The sequence below is a fragment of the Neomonachus schauinslandi genome, chromosome 7 (genome assembly GCF_002201575.2).
Source record: "Neomonachus schauinslandi chromosome 7, ASM220157v2, whole genome shotgun sequence".
Lineage (NCBI taxonomy): Eukaryota > Metazoa > Chordata > Mammalia > Carnivora > Phocidae > Neomonachus > Neomonachus schauinslandi.
The window spans coordinates 88,669,193-88,687,196 of record NC_058409.1 but is presented as its reverse complement, the minus strand read 5'-3'; the positions used below and the strand labels follow the sequence as shown (position 1 = coordinate 88,687,196).

At 43.6% G+C, this 18,004-nt stretch overlaps 1 protein-coding gene across 1 annotated transcript in view; it reads left to right on the top strand.

Annotated features, from left to right (window-relative positions):
- Positions 1-1,012: 1,012 nt before the first annotated feature.
- Positions 1,013-18,004, top strand: part of NSG2 (neuronal vesicle trafficking associated 2) — a 54,174-nt gene continuing 37,182 nt past the window's right edge. Inside the window, exons 1-3 of the mRNA XM_021698465.1 lie at positions 1,013-1,044; positions 1,950-2,100; positions 17,462-17,545. Coding sequence (XP_021554140.1) covers positions 1,972-2,100; positions 17,462-17,545 — 213 coding nt within the window. The 5' untranslated portion in view covers positions 1,013-1,044; positions 1,950-1,971. The remainder of the gene's footprint in view (positions 1,045-1,949; positions 2,101-17,461; positions 17,546-18,004) is intronic.

Here is an 18,004-nt window from a genome sequence, read left to right as displayed (position 1 = left end):
TTCTAAGAGTGTAAGAGCAATCCCCAGAGATGAAATAATTCAGCCATTCAGAACCTTGTCCCTGAGCTAAAAGAGGTTTCCTTGAGCACAGTCTCATCTTATTCACAACCACCCTGCAAGGGAGGTATTATTATTCCCACATCATAGATAAAGAAATGGAGACTTGGGGAGGGAATGCAAAATGTCCAAGATCTCCACAGTCAGAACTGCATAGAGCTGATACTAGGACTTCACCTTCCCTGATTCCAGACACCAACTTGGAAGCTATACAAAGTTGTGGACTGCATGCAAACATCAGTGACCATGGATCAGGGCTCAAGGTCCAGCTCCTGGTGCTCTACCTGACCTGTGTGATTCCAGCGGCATTGTGAGAACAGTGTGCCCTGCTCTGAGCTGCTTTCCTGTTGTGATCACATTCCCACCTCACACTAATCCCACCACATTTTGCAAATGAGGGAAATAGTCTGAAAGAGCCTGGAAAAGTGCCCACTGCGTGGGAAATAATAAATATAGGTTTCCCTTCACTCCTTACAACAGGTCAGAGCACAGGTCCTGAACCATTTTGGGTTTCATAATATTGCTCTGGAAGATTTAAAAAAGTGATTCCTTCTCCTAATGAATATGTCTCTTTCTTCTGTTTTTCTAAAGAATCAAGGATTGCTTATTATACGGTTATTTATTATTATTATTATTATTATTATTATTATTATTATTATGGCCAGAATCCCTCCCACTTTCTTGAAACCATTTTGTCCCATGCCCTGGTTGTGGCCATGCATGAGAAACAGCAGGTGGTGCCAGATGACAGATGGTGTGGGAGCCCGTTCCCCGATGGGAGGGGGTGCGAGCGAAGGAGCAGGCAGGCAGCTGCCAGGAGCTCTTCCCCTCGCTGGCGCCTCGCTCTCAGAAACTCCCAATCCAGACACAGGCAAGGCGCTGTCCTTTCAGCACCACAAGCTCGGGCTGAGGAGGGAGGACTCCTGGCCGTCCTCCTCCTCTTCAAATTGGCTTGAATCTGCTCTGACCCCCCAAGAGTGCATCACAGTAAGTAGGCATTTGTTTTTGTTATAATCACTCCTCAATATCCTCCGACCCTTTACCATCCCTTTGATCTCCACAACAATCCTATTTTGTCTAATAATGTTCCATCAGTAGGATTGACAAGAGAAATCCGGTTGTCTGGGCTTCTAGGGGTGGGGTGGGAGCATCGTTTGACTTCCAAGGGAGATTGAGAGAAATAAATGTGATTTGTTTATTTAGTTGGCAATCTTGCAATACGGGGGTTGCTAACTTTCCATGGAAGCAAAAAAAAAAAAAAAAATGGCCCTTCGCTATTGAGGAAATGGAGGCATTCTATGGCTGAATAACAGGATCAGGTTCAAGCCAGCCTTTTTTTTTTGTTTTAGGAAATTGTAGCTCTTGTACAATCTACATATCATGTGAAAGGGTACGGTACACATAGAGACACTGAATGTATTTATTGTGGTTTAAGGAGATTGCTGAAGAAAAGCCAACATCATAAAATAGCAAGGTGGTAAGGTGTGGTGGTAAGGTGAAATTTATCATACTGCAGGGTGACCCAGAATAATAGGATTTAATTTTGTGGTAAAAATAAGCTTTTCACTGAAATTATATGACGGTATTAGCTCTAGTATCTTGGATTTTTTTTAAAGCTTGTATATTGTTTGTGTAAGTCTGGGATTTCCTTGAGTTTTCCTGAATTTGAGGGCTGTTGAACTCCATAGGCAGGTGGCATATTTTGATGATTAAAGAAGTTTTGCTGGATAATGAGAATCATGTCATGAAATCTAGCAGAAGATATATAGATGACTGATTTCTACACTGAAATCCGAGTGGACCCGTTGAGGACACTGCTGTTTTCTCCGTCGTCAGCCCTCTCTTACCCTGCTTCACTCCCACTGTAACCAGAACCCCACTGCTTGCCTTAGGTCTGGGAAGAAAGGCATAAGGATGGTGAAGCTGAACAGTAACCCCAGTGAGAAGGGAACCAAGCCGCCTTCGGTTGAGGATGGCTTCCAGACCGTCCCTCTCATCACTCCCTTGGAGGTTAACCACTTACAGCTGCCTGCTCCGGAAAAGGTAAAGCAGTTGCTCTTCTCCCCATCAGTCCCTCATGCTCCCCCCATCTCAGGAAATAAAGCAGTAAAAATTCCACCTCTTCAAACCCTTTCATTCCCTCTGCCAAATATGTCCCCTTTCTTGTAAAATGTGGTCATTCCTTCCAGAGACATGAATGACATCTCTTGTGTTATTTCAGGTTTATGGTAAGTGTTTACTCATTTTTTGTTCACATATACATACATGGGCAAGAAAATCTTTCTTTTTTAAAGTTTTATCATAGCAGATGAATACTAATAAGCTTGTGGATGGTGATGGAGAAAATTGTCTTGATTATTGGGGGGAAGTGTTTCAAAAATTCACTGGTATAGATTTGAGGACAGAGATATTGGATGCAGTCCAATAAGCATTTAGTCTGCACCTGCTAAGGCCCTATCCCTGTGCTACAAGTTGGTTATGAAAAGGCAAATTACAAAATCCCTATCTAGTGTAATGCTTAATGTAATGCATCAGGGTAAATGTTATACCTGAGAATTTCACAGGTTATGAAAGCACAGGGGTGGAAACAATTAAATTCTCTTGGGGTGGGAAGGGACTGGAAGAACAGATTAGGTAAACTGCAGAGGAGAACATTTGAATTTGGCTTGCAAAGGTGAGTGAAAACCTTCCAGATAGACCATAGGAGGAAAAGACATTTAAGACATATGCAAAGCATGGAGAGCTTTTGAGAAATAGCATGACTAGAGTAGAGTGTCTTTGGGGAGGCGTGGCTGGAAATGAATGACTGGCTGATGGCACATCTCCTGACATGGGAGTAGTCCATGAAGAATGGAGGTGGGCATTTATACAAAGGTGGGCAATGATACAAAAGTTACCCAATGGGCAGAGCTGGGAGAAACGTTATTGTTTAAGATCCAGTTGAGAGAACTTGGGGTTTTAGAATATGAGCTTTTGCACACTGTAAGAGATAGATTTGGAGGTAAATGATGGAGTTCCCTGGCTGAAGAGCAAACAATGGATCATTCCATCTGTTTGATTTTCTCATTGGCATCTCCAGGAGGGCATTGTGTGTCTTAACCAATTGGCTCTAGCCAATGAACAAAGAGGAGCCAAAGCTAGATAAAGGGCCTGGCTGATTGGCTGGGGGTTGAGTCATCTGTTTTGAAAGTGCAGAGGTTGTCAATATGAGAATGTGCATGGGGGTGGCAGAAATAAAGAATCCTTGAGCCATCCTGTGAGACTGATAAGGCTTTTAAAAATAAAATGTGAACAGGCACTTAACACTAAAGAAATGTAAAAGAACAGTATTAATTAGGTATCTGCTACATGGATAACAGAGGCTCTCAGTTTTTGGCTGCATATTAGAATCACCTAGGGGAGCCTTTGACAATCCTGATATCAAGGCTACACCCCAGAACAATTATGTCAGAACCTCTGGGGGCGAGACCCAGGCATCAGTATTAATTAAATCTCCCCAGGTGACTCAGGCATGCAGCCAAAGTTGAGAACCGCTGCGTTAGATGCACATTTCCCCATGGGAGTCAGGGATTATGCACTCAAATTTATAGGTGAAAAGGTGAAGGATCAGAGACATTTGGTTAGTTATCCAAGCTTAGAGAAGGAGTACATGGCAATGCTGGAATTTGAACCCAGATATAATGGAAATTGGAGAGGAGCAAGGGGTATTTTCTTGAGGTTTTGTGAGGTTTCAGGAAGATTGTTTACCCTTCTGCCAACAGCTACAACCTGGAAGATCTGCATGTCCCTAAAAGGTGCACAAGGAAAAGGGATTGTGGTGAGATCATCCCTCCCCCCATCCCTAGACACATTGCAAGTCATCCAGACATACCGTGGCCTCTGTTTCCCCTTACTCTCCCCATCCCACCCTTTTGCCTTCAAGGGCTTCCTTCTCTTCTTTAGAAAGGAAAAGGTACAATAACCATTGAGTGCCCAGGCCAGATGAACCAAAAGACTGTCCCAAAGCCTGAAGGACAAATACACTGGCGACCTGCACGCATGGAAAGGGAAAGCAATGCATCCCGAAAGATGCAAATCCCTACTGGGACACATCCTCACATGGGCACATTACAGGCTCTTTCTGATGTTCATGACCAAGTCTTCCTACCAGGCACCACCATTTCCTCCTTTGTGAAGGGGGGAGGATCACCCTTACTCACAATGGTCAGAACAAAGTTAGATACGGCCTCATATGTAAAGTTCCTGGCACAAAAGTAACTATAAAAGAATAATAATGATCATTTTCAAGTGCTTCCTAAATACTAGATTCTGTTCTAAATCATATGTACGTGCGGTGCGTGTGCACGCACACACACACACACACACACACAAACACACTTTTCTTTTACCTGTGAATAGTTAATAGGACCCAATAAAGGAATTGCTATTTTAATCCAATTTTTGATGATGACAAAACTCAGGCATGGAATGATAAAGTAACTTCCCAAAGCACATAGTTAGCAAGCATCCTGGCGATGTCTAGAGAACCCAGAACCTAGGCAGTGTTGTTCCAGAAACTTCACTTCAGCGGGAACAAGGAGCCAGCTGGCCTGGGAGTCCACAGACTTGGGCTTTAGCTCAAACTCAGTTGCAACCCACAGTGTGATTTGTGTAACTTGTTTCTCCTCACTCAGGCCTCTGTCTACTCTTCTCTGAGTCGGAAACTCTAGTAGTGGTTTTCTGTGCTAGAATTTTGATTTTATAATATTTACAAAAGTAAACAAGTTTTCCCGACATCAGAACAGATGTGTTAGACGTGAATTCCACTTGAGAAGCCAAATGGGTCCTCCAAATGCTTATTTAGCAGCACAGACTCTGAAGCTACCTCTCTAGGAGGGTTCACATCTCTGCCCTATCTTTTACTGTTTTACCTTGGCTAATGACTTGAAACAAATTTCCTAGACTGCCTCAGCCTCCTCATTGTAAAGTGGGGATAATGATATTGGGACTCAGGTCACAGGACTGTAGGGAAGGTGAGGTGAGTCCTGACACAGGTGTCAGCTCTTTGGTTAGGTTCCAGTCAGATGGTGAGTGTTTGAAGCCAAAATGTTCATCACAAAGAAGTATATTTGACATCAATGTTAAATCATATTTTTTTTGAAAATGTAAAATACAGAGTGTGCTTGGTGTGTGATACTGATAATCATCTTTAGATTTGTTCACTAAATGCACTATAGTATGGAGTCTATGAGTTTCAGGGGGAAAAGCTTTCAGAGGCCAAATGGAGAAATGAGCAGGTCTGAAGCACTTGTACTGGGCTGGGAATGGGCCACAAAGGCATTCATATCTGTTGTTTCAGTTAATCTTCCCAATGGCCCTGTGAGGGGGATTTTAGTGCACCCATTTCACTGATGGGGAAATTAAAGCTCACATCAATAGAGTGGCTTGCCCAAGCCTCACAGATGGAGTGGGAGAGCTGGGGTTGGAATCCCAGTGCACCTGAAACCCCAATATTTCCCTCTGCACTGCGCTGTCCTCAATAACAAGAAGTCTCCCACCTCCAAGAGTGCTTCCTCAAACTCAACATCCCTCATCCATGGTCATGCTGGGTTCCCTGGACCAGCTGATGGGGGCTGGGTGTGATCCTCCAGAGAGAACATCCCAGCCCCAAATGCTTCTTCCCTGCCCAGTACTGGAGGGATTCATGCCTGCCTCAGGAGAGGAGATGGGCTAGCTTCCCATCTTGTCTAGCACTCTAATCGAATCCTCCACACTGCACCTGAGGGAGCCTCCCAGAGTTGGGACCAGGTGCTTCTCCCATGGAAACCCTTTTCAATCGTATTTACAGGCTACAGTCTCAAATCTTTACCTTGGCAAATCCTTATCTGCCCCACTGGCTTCCATTCCCACCATTCCCACTTTGTACCTTGAACACCAACATGTCAGACATATCAAGAGCAGTGGAGGGTGATTTTTCCCCCCAAGGGGACATTTGACAATGTCTGGAGACATTTTTGGTAGTGAAAACTGTAGCAGGGGGGAACACTATCGGCATCTAGTGAGTAGAGGCCAGGAATGCTGCTAAGTATCCTACAGTGCATAGAACGTACCCCTCCTCCAAAACTGAAAGAATTATCCTGCCCCAAATGTCAACAGTGTCAAGGTTAAGAAACCCTGCCTTAGAGTTTTCCACAGTTTCCAGGGTGGTTCATGCTCCCTCCTCCTTGCACATGCCATTCCTTGTGCCCGGAATGTCCTTGTCACCCCTTGCCTGTCTGTTAAGCCAGTACTCATCTTCCTAAACCCAGCTCAGATGGCAGCTCCCCTGGGCTTCTTCCCTAGCCACCCATCATTATAGCTATGATTTTACTTATCACCGTGGAAGGTATCTACTCACTCACTCACCCAACACATCTTTTTGGGCACTTCTATGTGCCAGGCACTGTGCCAGACTATGCATATCCAGCCATAAGAAGCCAGGCCTAGCCACTGCTTTCATGGAGCTTCCAGTCCAGTGGGGAAGAGAGACTTCAAACAAGCCATCATACAAACAGATGCACAGAGACACAAGCTGAAAATGGGCTATTAAGGAAACAATACAGAGCTGTGGTGTGAGAGACGATAAGACTTGAGAGACCTAACTGTGATAGAGGTTGATCGAGGAGGTCCTCCTGAGGAAGGAGCCCCGCCTGAGACCTGGAGGTTGGGTGGTCAAGGGAGTAGGGGCAGCGGGTCTACTATGTGGACAGGTATTGAGGGAGTTGGAGGGATAGGCAGGAAGGTAGGTGGGCTGGACACACTGATGAGGGGGAGAGATTTGGGAGATGAGGGGAGGTGGGCACCGGTTCATGGGGGTCTCAGTGTATTTTTTTGGAGGGGTTTAAAGCAAGAGAGTAATGGGATCAGATTTCTATTTAAGGAAGATTCCTCTGGCTGCTGTGGGCCACCCTAGGGATGAGGGACTCATGATGGGTCTCCTCTTCCTCATTCCTTCCAGTGTATCCCCCTCGCAGCACCAGAGTAGTTCCCCCAAGATAGAGGTGACTGGTTCCCTGCAGCGTGCCCACCATGAATGGTAGAAGTAGAGAAAAGAGTGCAAGGCAGGAGGTCAGCTAGAAGGCCACTGCTGTGTTCTTGAAGGAGGTGGGGGGTGGCGCTAGGGCAGTGGCAGTGAGAATGGGGAGGTGGGTGGATTTAGGCTGACTTTGTGTCTGGTCGGCACTGAGGAGATTTGCCCACTAGGCCCAAGGACCCTGGCTCGGCCTCATCATGAATCCTGGCATGCAATGGGCAGTGGGAAGTACTGGCTGAGCGAGGACCCCTGTCCCTTCCATAGCCTAAAGCTGGGCTTAGTTTCTCCACTTGACAGATGTGGGAATAGACTTGAATGTAAGCAGTTGGGTGACTTTTTCAGCCCATGAGCGCAAGCTCTTGAGAAGCTGAAACATCAATCTGCAGATAGCAAATTCTGGGACATGCCCGTGGGGCCTCGTTGCCTTTGGTGTGTCTAAGTGAGCACAGTTAATCTGGATATCCCCCACAACCCATCTGTGAGGTTGCAACCATTATTGCCGTTTAACAGATGCAGAAACAGACTCAGAGAGGTGAAATGCTATCCTAGGATACCCAAAAGAAAACAGTGCAGCCAAGATCAGCACACAGGTGTGCTGGGAGATGCCAACTAATGGGTGGCAGGTCTGCAGAAAGTAAGCCACAAACGGGCACAGCCCCACCTTGGCAAATCCCCAGAGGAATCATGTATTTGGCAAGCCAGCAACCAAGCTCTGGGAAAATGTTCCTTTCCTTTCTACTGATTCCTAAGTCTTTACATGTCCTGGATGAGGTTGGCTTACTTGCTTGTGGGAGGAAAAGAATGCAGATATTTGGAGATCCAGTATTGAGGTTTGATACACTTGGTATTTTGTATGGTAAACCACATGTGCTTTGCCATCCTAGAGGTCTGGGTTCAGATCTCAGCTAAGCTATTTCCTTACTGTGTGGCTTAGGCAAGTCGCTTAGCCTCTCTGGACTTTTTTTTTCCAACTGCAAAATGAGCATAATATCTACCTACCAAGGTTATTGTGAGGAAAAAGCATGAAAATTGTCTAATGGCACACAAATGGTGCTTTATTGATATAGTTTCCTATCTTTCACTGGACATCCAGAATATGTGTCCTGAAATTCACATTTTTGAAAGATGACTGTAAAAATGAAACATGATATGAACGGGGTTTCCAAGGTGTAGGTACAGGGGATCCGACAGGGTGGACCTGGACGGATGTGGCCAAAGGAGATGCTTCTCCTGTCACTGAGTCCTGTGAGCCTTCTTGGCTTCTCTCGTGGCTTTAAAAAGAGGGTTCTTTTTCTCCCTGAAGCACAGGATCAGAGAACCGCCAGCCATTCCCTAGGGAGCAGCAGAAATGCACATCTCTGCACATTTGAGGTTCACAGAGCCCCTTCGTTCCGCTCTTCAGACACTCTCAAGACACAGATTATAAATCACCATGAATCCGGGCAAAGGCTCTGACCAGGCAATTCCAGTAAATAGATATAAAAGTGACCACTCAGCATATTTAAAATTTTTATAATTTTCAAAATATAATTTTAAACAAAATATAACTTTTTACCTATTAGAATGGCAAAAACAAAACAAAAACCCCCCGACCCCACAACATTTGATAAAGCCCAGTGTTGCTAGTACTGAGGCAAAGCAGATCTCCATACAGTCTGGTCGGTTATATAATTTGGTGCAATGTTTTGCAGAGGGTGTTTTGACATTGTTTATAAAATTTAAACTATGCGTACCTTCGCTTGGCATGCTTCCTACTGGTAGGAAGTTACCTTATGGGTATACTCTTTCAAGTATGCAAAGGCTTATGCATAAAGAAAACCTGTGAACAACTGGAATGTTCCATGCGACTGGGCTGGTTAGATGAACCCTAGCGCATGGATGTGGAATACTGAGTGGTTGCTAGGAGAATGAAGCATTCTTGCTTGTGCTAATGTGGGAGGAACCACAGACACCCGCTCAGTTAGAATAGCTTTAAAGAGCATGGCACGGAGTCGTCTCATTTGTGGAAACACATCTGTGTGTATGTTTTGTTCTTATCATTCATAAAACAATTCTGGACAGACGCACAAGAAACCATTAAATGTTCAGGGAGTAGGGATGGGGTTGGAGGGTGGACTGTTTGAAGACTTTCATTCCATATTTTTCAAGCTTTATTTTTATCATGAGCATGTTTCTACTTTTAAAAAAATCACCCCCATTCTCACAGATGGTGAGACAGTCTTGGAGCACGGAAGTGACTTGCTCACACTCACACACGGAGCAAGCCTGCATCCCTGCACGTAGAGGAAGGCATTATAGCAGTGCACTTTGAATTTGAACCCTAACTCTCGCACCTACTTGCTGTGTGACCCTGGGCAGGTTTATTAACCACTCTGTCCCTCTGTTTCCTCGCTGGTAAAATGAGGACAATACTCTCTTCCTCTAACAACTGTTTCAGGGGTGAAATGAGAAAATGCATGTCGAGTGTTCACCCCAGTGTCCAACACAGAGTAGATGCTAGTGCGAGGCTGTTGTTATTATTGTTGTTGCTTATTGCCATTCTCATCTGTTTGTGGGCAGCACAGGGCTGGCCCCAGGCCTCAAGGAGTGCTGAGCAGTGAAGTGGGCTGGGCCTCTGGACCACAGAAGACAAGCCCAGGGGCAGATCTGCGGATCTCTACTATAAAGATTCCAGCCCAGGAGGCTAGTTTCCACTCAGAACAGGAGTTGGAGCCCTCCCCACACCCCAAACCCCAGAGAGGACCATATGGAGAGTCCCGCATGTCCCCGCATGCTACATACTGCCGGGGGGTTGGACAGTCATAGGCCTAGTGGGCTGGCCGGTGCATTTGAGGCCATATGGGCCCACCTTCCATTCTGCCTCTGAAAAAGTAAAAGCCCAGCAAGGAAAAGAGACCTGATCCCATGGAAAGAGCCCTAGACGGGGAATGAGCAGGCCCTTACTAGAGTCCCGCTTCTGACCCAGTCTTGCTGTGTGACCTGTAGCAAATACCTTCCTCTCTGGGCTCCCATCTCCCCATCTGTGAGTTGATAGGGTTGGACAACACTACCGTTAATGTCCTCTGAGCACTGACATTTTACCCTGTGTTCTGGGCCCTTACCAAGCTTTGAGGGCCCAGAGAAAGAGAAGAGACTCAAACCCAAAAAGATGGAGTATGGGTTGAGAGGTGAGCAAGGGAAATGGGAGAAAGTTCCCAACTAAGTATTCAGGCCCCATCTGGTCAATTTCACCTTGTCTCTTTACAGATGGGATTCATTCATTCAACAGTATGTATGGATTCCCCTCGTGTGTACCAGGTGCCACAAGATCAGAGTTAGAATTCTTGAATGGTGACCTTCCTAGTGGGTGGCACTTGGATCTGAGCCAAAAGCTTAGATTCAAGCTTTGGTTCTGCTTCTTAGTGGCCTTGTGAGGTTATGAGGTCCTTTCTGCTCTCCAAGACTCAGGTTCCTCATCTGTACAATGGGGATAATCATTCTTACTTCAGAGTGATTGAGAGGGTTTCCTACGATATAAGATGTACAGCTTTTGGCACAGTGGTAGTGGGTACCCATTTTATTTTATTTAAAATTTTTTAACGATTTTATTTATTTTGGGGAGGCAGAGAGAGAGAGAGAGAGGAGGGGCAGAGGGAGAGAATCTCAAGCAGACTCCCTGCTGAGCACAGAGCCCAATTCAGGGTTGGATCCCAGGACCTTCAGATCATGGCCTGAGCAGAAATCAAGAGTCAGATGCTTACTCAGCTGAGCCACCCAAGCGCTCCTGGGTACCCATTTTAAAACAATGATAGGAAAGAGCAAGGTAATCTTGAGTTTGAACCACCAGTTCAACTACTTACCAGTCATTTGATCATAGGCAAGTGACGAATTCTCTGAGGCTGAATTGTCTCATTTGAAAAATGGGAATAATAATGATTTTAAAGGAGATACATGAAGATTGGAGAGAAGGTTGTGAGGAGAGTTATGAGAATTAACAGAGTACACATCAGTAGACCCCCTAGAACAGTGCCTGGCACATAGTAGGTGCTCGGCAGACTCCCTGTCCTGCTCTGAACTTCTCTCTTAGCAGCAGGGATGAGCAGCAGGGTACAACTTAGATCTATTTTTGGCCTGTGCAAGTGCAGCTCATAAAAATACAATCTTGGTCATTGTCAGCACTTCTGCACTTTTATTTATTGTTCTTGCCAATCCTGGGGCCTCTCCATGTGGGAACCTCTTCATTATTGATAATCCCGGGAAGTAGTATTTTAAATTTTTATGATCTGTACTTTGCGCCATCTGAACCACCATGTATTATCTGGCCTTGCCAGTGAAGGGAGAATATATCCAGACTAGGGGTCCTTTTGGGATGAATAATTTATCCCATTTTCACAATGCCAATTATGTTAAATTATGTTCTTCATATCAGCCACTGACAGGACAATGGGGACTGATGTATAAATATGAAAACAAATTATATCTTTGCCCAAATCCACAATGGTATTTGAAAATCTGGAGGTTCATTTTCCCAAATATTTGTAAGACCCCACTTTAAATGATAAAAAGCATAGAAAGGATTTTTCCTCTTCTCTCTCCACTTCCCTCCCCCCCTTTCTGTTATTAGTCAAGAGCTCAGGGCTCCATTTTCCCCACTTTTTTTTTCAACTGCAGAGAATAGAGCCTTTCTTTGCAAATATATTTTCTCTTCTCTCTTTCTTTGCTTATGTAAGCTGATTCCTCCAAGGTACAATTAATGATTTGCTAACATTTCTTATGCTTTCCCCTTCATAGTACTAAAAAAAAAAAAAAAAAAAAAAAAAGCGACTGTTGCCGTATCTTCTTTTATAGAAGGGAAATGTTTCTGGCTCCCTTCCATGGGAACAGAACACCAAATTTCATGACACGCCCAATAGCTGGTTGATTCCAGTAACTCTGTAGGGTTGTGTTTCTCCTGTTCTCTGCATCTTTCCAGTGTATCTCACTGTGGCCAGAGGCTTCTCCATTACCTGTAATATACATCTGGAAAGCTACTCTCTGGTTTATAATCCTTCCTTGGATTTTCTCTGCTTTCAAGTTAATCTTCAAGATGCTTGGTGTGGCATTCAGAGCCTCTGTTTACCCCTCACTTTCACCTACCCTATGCTCTGGCCACTCAAAGCCACTTCCTGTGGCTCCTCCATGTGCCAGCCTCCTGAGTGTCTCCTGAACGTATGCTGGTATATGCTGTTCCCTCGCTCTAGAAAACCCTTTTCCCTAAGTTTGGGGAGGCACGAATGGAAACAAGAAGCTGGCCAGAGAAACCATTCATGGAGAGATGACAATGCTCTGGACTAGGGTGAAGGCAGTGTGACTGGACAGATGGGTTAATTTGAGAGAAGTTTTTGAGAAGTAGGAGCTGGTGCTGAAATGGATTTGGAGAGTTCAGGGAGGGGAGGAGTCATGGGAGAATTCCTGTATTTGACATAAGCACTGGCATGGATATTGCTGCTATTTGGGGGGGATGGCTTGAGGAAGAAATGTTAAGGGGCAGGTGGATCTGGGAACCCAAGAGCTTTGCTGTGGACATGGTATATTTAGGCAGATTGGTCCAAGGGCAAATGTCCAGTAGGGGAATCTGAATGCTGGATGAGGTCTGAATTTAGTTATAAGGATAAAGATGGACTTGGAAGTTATAGGAGTGCGAACACTCAGAGGAAGTGTGTAGGAGGGAAGCGCGCCCATGACTTCACCCTGAGAAATTCTATCATTGAGAGGTTAAGCAGAAGGGGAGGATCTTGAAAGGGAAACTGAGGAGAGCTGGTCAGTGAACAGGAAGAGAACCAAGAGAAATATGGCCATGGACCCAAGGGAGAAGGGCATTTCAAGGGGTAGGGAGCAAACAAGCCTACCAGTGAGAGGTCAGAGAAGAGGCCAGGACTGTCTGTTCTTGTTCTAGGCAAATGGGCAAAGACCTGCTTTTGATGTGGAGATGGGGTTCTAATGAACCTTAGGGGCAATGGTAAAATATTAAGCAACCTGGGTTGCTTTTGGGGAAAATGTGGCTTAGCTAAAGAGAGGAGAAGACTGAGGACCAGCCTGGGTCAGGTACCCACCTGACCTGTGGCCTGTGTTTGATCTTGGTAGTTTGAGAAATGGGGCTCCAAAACCAAAAAGAACCCCTTTCATTAGAAAGTCACTCAGGGCATAAGCAGCCTGTCATAGGGGTTTAGGGCAAAGCAGGACATGGATTTGAAGGAGGGCTATGACCTCAACTCTGCCTAAACGCAGCACCCCCACCATTACTGCAAATGGTAAACGGGAGACTTTAAAAAGAAATAGTATATATATACTTATAAATATTACATGTTATTTATGTATTTATTATAAATATTATATATAAATTATATTTAAAAATATATAAATTTTCTCTATATATTTTGAACTTGATGTAAATGAAATCATATAATATACAAAAAAATTTTGTGTCAGATTTTGTTCAAGGTAGTGTCTGTAAGATTCACCCATGTGTGTGGCATCCCATTTTATGAATAAACCACAATTTATGCATTCTCCTATTAATGGACTTTTAGATTGTTCTCAGTTCAGGGATATTATGAAAAAAGTGGCCATGAACATTTTATTTGTATGTTTTGGTGGATCCATTATATTTTGAGGTTTTTTTTTTTTTTTTTGCTGGTGCCAAAAAAATCTGATTTTTTTATGCTTATTTACTATTTGGCCATCTTACTAAATTCTAATAGCTTTTCAGTTCATTTTTCTTGGAACATATTTTTTATCAGCTAGAGCTTTTTACCTCAGGTAACAGAAAACCTAATCCAAATTGGACGAAGGCCCAAAAAGTATATATTGGCCCCTATAACTGCAGAGTTCAATGTGAACTTTAGGCAAGGTGTGATCCAGAGGGCAGTGTGTCATCAGGGCCCATCTCCATTTCTCTAGGTTCCTCTTAGCTCTGCTCTCCTTCATATGCCACCTTTGTCTTCATCTTGGCTCCTTCTTATTGTGACAACAATCTCTACAGAAGTTTCAGAACTCAAGTCCTCACCACACCAGCCAGAGGAAGAGCATGCTCTTTGAGGAACACCCATAAAGAGCAAGGAGGCTTCTTTCCCCAAGTCCCTAGTCAATATTGCTTCATATCTCATTGGTCCTAATCTTGAGCCAATCATATTTTGTGATCAAGAGGATAGTAGGCCCTGATTGGCTTAACCTACCATTCCTATCATGAAGGGAGGCCTCAATCCCACCAAACCACATGGCTGCCACACAAAGGGGCAGCAGTGGGTTCCCAAAAGGAATATCTGGGGACTTTTGATCTAAATGGATGCTAGGGAAGCAACCACAAAATGTTTAATATGGTATTTAGAATGTTATTCCGACAGTAATATTTTTAAAGTTCTGTCACCTGTCTCAAAATGTCGGCTATGCATAGGGTCTTTTAAATTTATGTGGAATGATGAAAATGATTTTGAGCTTTTTGAGAAGTTTGGAAAAAATGTTTATAGAAATTGAGGGGCAGAGGGAAGGACTAAGAAGCAAATGCTTCTTAACATTTCCTCTGTGATGCGTAAACACCTGAGATCTGATGGCTAAGGATCTAGCCGCAAACAGATCAACCCAAAAGATGGTTGTTGGTTGAGATGGACTTGGCAGTGTGGGAAAGCATATCAGTTTTCTATCGTTGTACAATAAATTTCCAAAAATGTAATGGCTTAAAACTACACAAATATATTATCTTGCAGTTTTTGTAGGTCAGAAGTCGGGGCACAGGTTAGCTGTGTTCTCTGCTTGGGGTCTCACGGGTCTGAAGTCAAGGTGTTGGCCAGGCTGCCTTCTTGTCTGGCACTCAGGGTCCTCTTCCAAGCCTGCTGAGATTGTTGGCAGTATTCAGTTACTTGTGGTTGTAGGACTGAAGTCCCCATCTTCTTGAGTGACCTGGCTGTCAGCTGAGGTCACTTTCAGCATCTACAGTCTGCCTTCCAGCTGCATAGTCTTCTTGTAACATGTCAGCTTATTTCTTCAAGGCCAGTAGGAGACGCTTTCTCTAGTCTGTTATGATGAAATTTTTTTTTTTAAGATTTTATTTATTTATTTGAGAGAGAGAAAGTGAGAGTGAGAGAAAGCACGAGTGAGGGGTAGAGAGAGAGAGAGAGAAGCAGAGTCCCCGCTGAGCAGGGAGCTCAATGCGGGATTCGATCCCAGGACCCTGGGATCATGACTTGAGCTGAAGGCAGACGCTTAACCAACTGAGCCACCCAGGCGCCCCTCACCCAGGAAATTTCTATTCATCCATCACTCCCTACCTTTTTTTTTTTTTTTTCCAGACAGGAGGTCAGGAGCATGCTTGAACAGCATTGTTCTTAAGAAGCCCTTGTGTTGCTCTTGTTGGACTGGGTAGGGAGGACGTGCAGGCTGACAAGTGCAGGCCAGGCTCCATTGCACATCTGCTTTGAACATCCATGGAAGAAAATTTGGCAGCACTCAGAGGCAGTGTGCAAATAAACGTTTGTTTTTGAATGAATGGTCTGAGTGCTTATCTTCTATTAACTCATTTAAGCCTCACAACAACCCAATGAGATATTTATGGTTATTGCCCATTTTATAGAGGAGAAAACAAAGACACAGAAGGCTTAGGAGTGGAGCTAGTGTTCAAACCCAGCACATACCCTTACACCTTCCTACAGTACTGACAGTATCAGTGTCTGCTCCACAGCATGGAATTAAGTGAGATATGCATGTCAAATGTTCAGTGCCTGCTATATGGTAAATTTGCAAAGCATGAGACTTATTTTTATTACCTGTGCCAAAGAAGCTTCTGCTTTCCTATTCTTTGGAATAGGAGGTAGAAAGAAAATAAAAATAACAGAACAACCCACCCCACCTCCCAAAAGACCGTCACCCTTATTTGGCTGCCCTACTTCCCTATTTGAAGGAGCCAAGGCTCACTTCCATTGTTTGGAGGAGCAGATTACAGAGAGGGGTGGGACACAAGAGCAGACTGACATCTGCAAATTTGGGGTTCTAGGTCATGGGGAGGAAGAGAAGTCTTAGATGGGCTGGTCGCCGAGCCTCCTTAACCAGCATATGTAAGTGCCACGCAGGCAATGTTCAGTAATAGTAGTCCTTTCTCCATCCTTTCCTTTTTGAGCTACATTTAGTTAATGGCATGCCTTACAGACTTAAAGATTATTCTTCATAGGAGAATTTTTTGCTTGAGTCAGTACACTTGACTACTGTCTCCGGAAAACGTGGTGGGAGTTTTCAGTGAAGTTTCAGTTAATTTAAGCTCCAGTGAGAAGTAAGAGTGATCATGGTTAGAAGGCAGCTTCCTTTTAGGTGAGTGACCTTGGACAAGTGACTTAGTATCTCTGAGCTTCAGTTTCCTTATCCGAAGACTGGAAATAGTAGTGGTATGTAGATAAAGGCTTATGAAGTGCTTGATCTAGTTCTGGCACATAATAAATAATTCCAAAAATATTACCCATTTTCATCTCATTTAACCCTCAAAACAACCTTATGAAATAGGGATGATGATTATGATTATTGCCCATATTTTACAGGTGAGGCCCTGAGTCTCAGACAGCTTCTGTGTTCCCCTTGACACTGTGGCACTTGGCCATGGTTATTGATTATCTGTCAGGTTCTTTTCTTCTTTCACTTTGCCTACACAGTGGGATGGAGTTCCATAAATGTCTTGGCAGGTTGACAGCATATCTTGATAAGATATTAACCACCTCTGCAAAATATTCAGACTTTAGAAAAACAAGATGATACAAGAGATTCAAAGACCTTTATGTTTTTCTCTGTGCAAGTGCCTAAGTCAAATTGGAATCAAGTATATATATAAAGGTTGAGCTACAAGATGTTCATCATAACTTGTTTACATAACCCAAACTGTGGAAACAACTTAAATGTTCAACAATAGAGACTCATCGGATTCATTGTAGTATATGCATACGGTGAAATATTATGCTTCATCAAAAGGCAAAATACAATTGTGTATTTGTCTACATAAATATATGTTAATATATTGTTGTATGTTTAAAGTAGGTTATAATTCATGAAGTATGAATCTGTCACATAAAAAGAAAAGATATGTTTATATAAATAGCACACATATATCTAATATATGCATATGTATGCATATAAAAACATCTGGAAAGGTGCGAACCAAATTGTCACTTATGGTTGTCTCTGTTGGCATGGGGAAGTATGGGTAATTTGAATTTTCTACTTTCTTGTATGTTTGAGAAGGAAGTTCTTTATCTTCTGATCTTTATGCAATGTATAAAAATTCTAGCTACTGAGAAAAAGAAAAGAAAAAAAGAAGCAGTTCAAGTCTCCAGTTGTGCTAACCCTTGTTGAACATTTCAGGTGATTGTGAAGACAAGAACAGAATATCAGCCTGAACAGAAGAACAAAGGGAAGTTTCGGGTGCCGAAAATCGCCGAATTTACGGTCAGTTTCTTTACACAAATTGTAAAGCTAAGGCTGGCTTCAGCCAGCTCAAGACTCCCCACGCTAGTAAAGCAGGTGCTACTGGGGAGTGGGAAATGATAGAGGCTATTTCTGGAGGATTTCTTGAGGCCACACTATCTGGCTCACTGAGTCTAATGAAATAACAAAAGCTCTGCCTCCGGAGGACTATTTATGCTCTCTTCTGCTCTGGAATGCTCAGATAATTTGATAATTGATGAATGTGCCTCCTTTCTTCTTTTTCCCCCTGTCCCCATCTCTCTACCTTTCCATCACAATCTCCAGGAAATATGATGGAAATGTATATATAAAAAAAAAAAAGCCCTCAGATTTTAGTCAGTGGATGGTTGTAACAAAATACAAAAAAGACAAAGGGGAAAAAAGCCCTGACTTCTTAGTGGAAAAAACCCAAATGGTTGACCTTCTATTTCTTGGTGAGCA